Source organism: Polyodon spathula, chromosome 5, assembly GCF_017654505.1.
Source record: "Polyodon spathula isolate WHYD16114869_AA chromosome 5, ASM1765450v1, whole genome shotgun sequence".
NCBI classification, from domain to species: Eukaryota; Metazoa; Chordata; class Actinopteri; order Acipenseriformes; family Polyodontidae; genus Polyodon; species Polyodon spathula.
Genome location: NC_054538.1, coordinates 66,351,457 through 66,359,644, shown reverse-complemented (window position 1 = coordinate 66,359,644; position 8,188 = coordinate 66,351,457). Strand labels below are relative to the sequence as shown.

Genomic DNA, 8,188 nt, shown 5'->3' with positions numbered 1-8,188 from the left:
TTTATACACTCACAGCAAACATAGCAGGGTTTTTATAGCTGCATGTAAAGAGCTACAAAAAGTTAATAGCAAATAGATCTGTTACAACAGATATTGACTCCTTTACATTGAAAGTAAATTAGTCTACAGGTTAGAGTAAGGGATTGGGTTATAGTTAGTGCAGCAGTTGCTCTATTGTGTCTAAGACATTATTGCAGTTTGTCAGCAAGTACAGTGAGCACTCTGTGAAGCGCTGTGACTCCTGCAGTGCACTGCTCCTCCCCAGTTCTAGATGCAGTCTGAGCTCCTGACATTCTTCTCCAGGGGGGAGGACAGAGCCTCGTGGCGGAGCTGGCAGGAGTATGTCTTGCCAGAGGTCCACTGAGACGCTGGCAGAGACAGGAAGCTGCTGAGCTGGAAGTATCCATCAGGCAGCTGCTCAAGCTCACTGGTCTGGACCTCACTCCCCGTCTTAGGCTGTCCGTCCACCATCCACGTCACGGTCACTGAGCCCGGGTAGAACCCCTGCGCCAGACATACCAGTGTGGCTTTGCTGCGGGTAGACTGCTCCTCCCCGGAGGGAGGCAGCAGGGTCAAAGAGGGGGGAGAGGCACTCTGAGCTAAGGAACAAAAACACCATTAGCAGAGTCAAGAACAGCAGAGCAATAGACAGTTGGGGTTGTTAACTGAAGCAATTTTGCTACATTTAGGAGTAGTGGAAGTGTAGCTATTTCCAAGTACTTCCTCGTTCACCCTGAGATTAACTGCATCAGATTATGATCCATGTTCAAATATCTGTTTATACTCACATTGCTTGGTTTTGTCTACACTTGTTGACCCTTGCTTTGTATCTGCCACCTTGCCTCAGGGCATTGGATTATGAGAGAATTAATCCACAGTATACAGCACACTTTATCTTCTTTGTATTTTAATCTATTTTCAACATAATCTGAAACTTTCAAACTCCAGTTACCATTCAACAGTACACTATACATATTACAATGTACTGAAAATTGTGCCTGTGTCTTATGTGCTATCTTTACCTCCGAATAACATTAAAAAACATTTCTGACTGAAGTGAAGAAATTCTCACAAAAATGTATACACATTTTTGTTTTTAAGTTAAACATCACTACACAGGTCTATATAAATGTAAATAACTATCAAGTTATTAAACTATCAAGGCTGGATAAAGATGTAAAAACTACAAACTGGTAATGTTAAAATGAAAATATATATTGTGCTTCTAGAAGCTACAAACTGTCTTTTTTTTGTTGTTGTTACTAAGTGTGTACTTTACAATACTGAACCAGTACTAGCCTTCTTTATTTGCCAGACCCTGTTTTTTTTGTTTTTTTTGTTAAACTTATAAATGTGTATTTATTTTCCAAAAACAGAAGAGATAAGATTAGGAATTATAAACAGCCAGTTTGGCAATGTTTTGCAGATTAACATTATTGCCGACAAAATTATTAATAATACTACCTAAACAGACCCACACATTTATGTATTTTTGTTAACACAATACTGTGCATATATTATATATATATATATTATATATAATATATATATAGATATATATATATCCGATAATATATATATATATTAATATACGAAATTTAATGAGTACTGGCACGTCCGCAGTATACTATATTTGGTAACGAGTGATATTAACTTACTAGTACCGGTACCTGGAATTACTAATCAAACATTTTTTCAGGTTTCTTTTTTCATCGAAACTAAAAATAAAAAAATTATATATATATATAATATTTTTTACACTTTTGTCTCCTTAGCCGTCTCTCTCACATGTTTCTATTTTATTGCGTGTGGGAGTATGTTGCGCTAGCTTTTTCGACTTGCTCGGTTAAGGTTAATTTCAAACACAAAGGCAAACTTGTGCGCCATCTTTTTAAAATCGTTATAATGAGGTCTTTCCCTGACAATTTGGTTGAAACCAGCGTAGACGTAAAAACATGTTACCAAAATCACTTCACAAAGTGATTCCGTATAGCGCTCCATAATATTTGGTCTATAGTGTTTGTTACTGAATAGTTTTTCATGTGAAACACATTTAGGCAAGCATGTAAAAATGGATTTCTTAAATATGCACATTTACCAGTATGTAATGGCAAATGTTGCATATTTTCCCAACACTTTATTTCACCGACTATTACTCTGACTTTTTTTTTTTTTTTTAACTAATAGTACAATAGCAGAGTATTGTAACTTCAACTATTTAACAGACTGTGTTTGTAATATTGACCTGCACGTGTTGCTGATTGATTTGCTGTGAATGCATATGTAATGCACAGTATTTAGTGTAAGTGATGCAACTGGATTGTGAGTGGCTGCTGTTGCCACCAGGACCCCCTTGTAAACGAGACGGTGCGTCTCAAGGGCTATAACCTGGATAGCAAACGTTTGAAATGTATTTATATAATACAGGTCAATGCACCTCTTTAATCTACTGGTTCTCAATGTGGTGTATTAAATCATCACAGTAAATAAGTCCTGTGCTTGTATAGTATGCACACGCAGATTTCTGATTAACTTTTAGAAATGATTTAACTATTTAACAAAATGATATATGTTTACTATTACTGATATTATTGTTTTATTTTATAGTGTGCTGCTGGCTATTTTTACATTAATCATTTTAATTAAGTACTTACCCACATCCAGCTTGGTCCCATCACCAAATGTGCTGTCTCACAGTGATATACACCAATACAAAAACCTGGTTCAGATCTCCCTGCCTCTACAGAACCAGATCACTGCTGGGGGGTCAGTAGTGCTAGATTTTCAATCTTTTTCAAAGACTGTAATAAAGCAAACTACCAAGACCAAAGTTTAACCAAATTTACTAAGCTTTTGCTCCAAAGTAAAGAACTGTTATTGGAAACTTATTGATCATTGGACCACATTCTACAACGAGGACTATCTGTATAGAGGGGACGGACTGCACTTAAATAACAAGGGAACCAGTCTACTTGGAGAAAAGATCCTCGAGCAGGTTCAGAAGCATTTAAACTAGAAAGGAAGGGGGGAGAAATCAACAAAAAAACAGAAGGGAGACCGCATCAAAACAAGAACAACAACTCAGGTAAGACAACCATTAAATGTATTTATCTAAATGCTAAAAGTATCAGAAACAAAATTCTAGAACTTAAAGCTACTGCACTAACAAGTAACTATGATGTGATAGGTGTTACAGAAACTTGGTTGTCTGAGAGTGATGGGGACGAATATAATATTTGTGGGTATACACTGTATAGGAAAAACAGGCAGGACAGAAGAGGAGGAGGGGTAGCGCTATACATAAACAATCTTGAAGCCAAAGTGTTAAACCTGGACAAAGAAAACAAAGTCGAATCAATATGGGTCAGAATAACGGACAACAATTCAAAGGGCATTGTGACAGGGTCTTCCTCGGGTCACACGTGTGGGTAGCCGCTGTTCAAGCATACAGAGAGATAGAGGTGGTGTTGAAACGCCGGCACAGGCGCGCAGGTTTTATTCTCACACAAACAGAAAACGAAAGTAAAATAAAGGCGGTCATGTGACGTTACCAGCGATGGTAACGCACAGAGGACAAATACAGCAAACTGTACAAAAAGTGCAAAATAAAATACAATACCCCAAACTATAACTCAAAAGGTGCCGTGAAAACAGCAGGCCTTGCAGCAGCCCAGAGCAATCTCCCGCGGATGTTTTTAAACAGACAGACACTCGATTGAGACCCGCCCATGTGCTGATCGAGGACCAGCACAGCCAATCACTTGCTGCCCTTCCCTCAACCAAGCATAGCAGGCAACAAGTCTCAATCGAGCGCCAGTCTGTAAACAATAATACAATCAAACTAATCAAGTCCCAAAATGACACAAAATAAACCCATTCCCACATATAAACCACACCAACACTAATTTACCACTGTGCAGGGCAATCGCACTGCCACAGGCATAATAATAGGAACATGCTATAGACTGCCAGATTCAGACGGCGAGCAAAATAATCTGTTATACAATGGCATTATAAATGTGTTAGCAAAGGAGAAGCCATACTAATGGGGGATTTCAACTTCCCCCATATAAAATGGGAAAACCCGATGGGGAGCACGACGGATGAAATTGAAATGGTGGAAATGACAAATGACTGCTTCCTAACACAATTTGTCAAGGCATCAACTAGAGGGGAGGCATGCCTTGATTTAGTCTTTTCAAATAACAAAGACAGAATAACTAAAACAGGTCAGAGAACCACTAGCAAACTCAGACCACAACATGGTCTCATTTGAAGTGTTTTTCAAAACCCCAAAAGTAATGACTAAAGCTAAGGTTTACAATTTTAGAAAAGCAAACTATGAAGGTATGAAACAGAGACTAACAGAAGTAGATTGGAGTAAAATAGAGAAAACACCCACAGAAAAAGGATGGTTGTTCTTCAAAAATGTAGTACTAGAGGCGCAAAACAATTACATCCCTAAAGTAGACAAATCTAAATGTAAAACTAAATTGCCAAAATGGTTTAATAGATCAATTTAAAAAAATATTCAGCAAAAAAAGGCACTTTATAGAGCATTAAAAAAGGACCAAAAAGAAAGTACGCAGAAAGAGTACACAGAACTGCAAACGCAAGTCAAAAAGGAAGTTAGCAAGGCGAAGAGAGAAATAGAAATGAACATTGCTAAGGGAGCTAAAACCAATTCCAAAATGTTTTTCCAATATTACAACAGCAAGAGAACATTCAAAGAGGAGGTTAAATGTCTAAGAGATACAAATGGCAAAATCATAGATGAAGAAAAAAAATAGCAAATATATTAAATGATTACTTTTCACAAGTTTTTACAAAGGAAGATACTGACAACATGCCCCACATGTCATCCAGTTCCTATCCAGTTTTAAATAACTTTAGCATAACTGAGGCAGAAGTGTTAAAGGGACTAGGAGCTCTTAAAATAAACAAATCCCCTGGGCCGGATGAGATCCTCCCAGTAGTACTCAAAGAAATGAAAGAAGTTATTTACAAACCGCTAACCAAGATCATGCAGCAGTCTCTTGACACAGGGGTGGTACCGACAGACTGGAAAATTGCAAACGTAATACCGATCCACAAAAAGGGAAACAAAACTGAACCAGGTAACTACAGACCAGTAAGCCTGACTTCTATTATATGCAAACTTATGGAAACTATAATAAGATCCAAAATGGAAAATTACCTATATGGTAATAGGGTCCTGGGAGACAGTCAACATGGTTTTAGGAAAGGGAGATCGTGTCTAACTAACTTGCTTGATTTTTTTGAGGATGCAACATCGATAATGGATAATTGCAAAGCATATGACATGGTTTATTTAGATTTCCAGAAAGATTTTGACAAAGTCCCGCACAAAAGATTAATTCTCAAACTGAACGCAGTTGGGATTCAAGGAAACACATGTACATGGATTAGGGAGTGATTAACATGTAGAAAACAGAAAGTACTGATTAGAGGAAAAACCTCCGAATGGAGTGTGGTAACCAGTGGTGTACCACAGGGATCAGTATTAGGTCCTCTGCTATTCCTAATCTACATTAATGATTTAGATTCTGGTATAACAAGCAAACTTGTTAAATTTGCAGACGACACAAAAATAGAAGGAGTGGCAAACACTGTTGCAACAGCAAAGGTCATTCAAAATGATCTAGACAAGATTCAGAACTGGGCAGACACATGGCAAATGACATTTAATAGAGAAAAGTATAAGGTACTGCACACAGGAAATAAAAATGTACATTATAAATATCATATGGGAGATACTGAAATTGGAGAAGGAATCTATGAAAAAGACCTAGGAGTTTTTGTTGAAATGTCTTCATCTAGACAATGTGGGGAAGCTATAAAAAAGGCTATCAAGATGCTCGGATACATTTGTGAAAAAGTGTTGAATTTAAATCAAGGGAAGTAATGTTAAAACTGTACAATGCACTAGTAAGACCTCATCTTGAATATTGTGTTCAGTTCTGGTCAACTTGCTATAAAAAAAGATATTGCTGCTCTAGAAAGAGTGCAAAGAAGAGCGACCAGAATTATTCCAAGCTTAAAAGGCATGTCATATGCAGACAGGCTAAAAGAATTGAATCTGTTCAGTCTTTAACAAAGAAGACTACGCGGCGACCTAATTCAAGCATTCAAAATTCTAAAAGGTATTGACAATGTCTACCCAAGGTACTTTTTTGACCTGAAAAAGAAACAAGGACCAGGGGTCACAAATGGAGATTAGACAAAGGGGCATTCAGAACAGAAAATAGGAGGCACTTTTTTACACAGAGAATCGTGAGGGTCTGGAATCAACTCCCCAGTAATGTTGTTGAAGCTGACACCCTGGGATCCTTCAAGAAGCTGCTTGATGAGATTCTGGGATCAATAACCTACTAACAACCAAACGAGCAAGATGGGCTGAATGGCCTCCTCTCTTTTGTAAACTTTCTTATGTTCTTATGTTATTGTTGAAAGATTAACGTCTTTGGAAGTAGTTGTAATTTTGTAAGCAATATGGGGCTCCACTGTACAGGACTTCTGGCAAGGTATGTCAGAGTTCTTTGCATTATATAGAGGTAGCTGCTTTTTCTATTTCTATTTCTACCATTTCTATTTCATCCTTCGTGCTACCCACCGGGTACCTTGGTGCACGCTCAGCCCTTGGTATTTCGGTGGCCATGCTGCTTGGTGCACCCGGAGTGCATGGTACACGGTGCCTCTGTGCACATAGCGCCTTGGTGATCAAGAACTCCCCTGCATTGGTGGGCTTGGTACTTTCGGTTCCCCGATCCACTCTGCCTGTAGACGGTGCTCCACTCCACTGTAGACTACGTGCTGTCCCAGTTGTGTGACTGCATGTTACTGGAAGAATCTTCAGAGCCTGTATACCGGTCTGGCACTCCAGAAGCATGACTTATGCCATACAGAAGGTATCGAGGAACACTGCCAGACTTCTGCTGATACCAGGAAATAGTCCAGCTACTTACGCTGCCACCAGTCATGACACAGGATATTTTAGCAGTATGTCTGGGAGACACAGAAAGAGATTTCTGCTGTTTCAGCACAAGTGCATCCAGACCTGTAAAGTAAAAGTGAATTGGTGTTACACAGTAGTCATGCATTTATCCTTACTGGATAACGGGTGTGAAGTTAAACGTAAACAGTACCAGCCCTGAATAAGAGCTACCTGTGAGACGCAGCACCAGTGCAGTGATCAGGACAGTGCTGGAGATCATGATGATTCAGGATGTGTAGGATGTCTGTCAGTCACAGCAGCTCTGGAAAGAACTGCCACTCTATCTTCCACTCTGCTCTTAAAAGAGCTCAAACACTGCCCCTCCTCTGAATAAATTACACAAATACTACACACAAGAAACTTACTGTGACCTGCCTGCTATGCCTGAGATAGTTATAATCTATTGCATTTTTTTTTTTTTTTTTTTTAAATCTATTTATTTATTCATTAATTTATACATTCACCTAAACATTTTAACCTGGTTAGACAGATCCCTCTTGTAGTGTCTGTCATACAAACTTTTAAAAGTAACAAATAAATCTCACATCAATTTCTGGTTTTAATTGCCTTCCCTTCTTTGAACTTTCTTCTCAGAGGGTTCTATGTCTGAAGTTGTCTTCTGCAAAGGATAAGTAATGGCAACACAATATTGTGTTGCTCACATGAAATTACCATTATTTGTGTGTTAGCCAAATATTGTGTATTAATATGAAACACAGTTGCGAGTTGTGGAGGCAGTCTTGTTCGAATAAATTCAAGTCAGTCATTTAAACAGTGTGTAGCCATTGAAGCAAATATTCTACAACAAATTATTCAATTTACAGTATCAATTTGTTGTAAAATACAGCAAGTTCTTTGCTATAAGTACTGCAGTTATTATAAAATCAGGAAGCCACGCTCAACCACTCAAAAACAGCAGATTTCAGAAAATTTCAGTACAATTGATTTTGCTGCCTCGTGCGCGTTAAACTGACAAAAACGATGAAGCCACGGATAATGGCATTAACTATGTATCGTGTTCTCTTTTAATTTCTATGATTTATAATAATTTAACATGAACAGTTGACCCTGTCTCTTAGGTATAATATTGTCTTCCTGTTTTGCACTGCCTCAACTAAATAATAAAAGTTTTTGCTCAAAAGAGCCATCTTCAACGTTTCGGTATGTTTAACA

At 38.1% G+C, this 8,188-nt stretch overlaps 1 gene segment (V, D, J or C); it reads right to left on the bottom strand.

The window, feature by feature from the left end:
• Positions 1-235: 235 nt before the first annotated feature.
• LOC121316438 lies at positions 236-7,235 on the bottom strand. The segment is given in 3 exon segments: positions 236-599; positions 6,863-7,078; positions 7,187-7,235. Coding segments are annotated over 3 exon segments (597 nt in total).
• Positions 7,236-8,188: the final 953 nt, after the last annotated feature.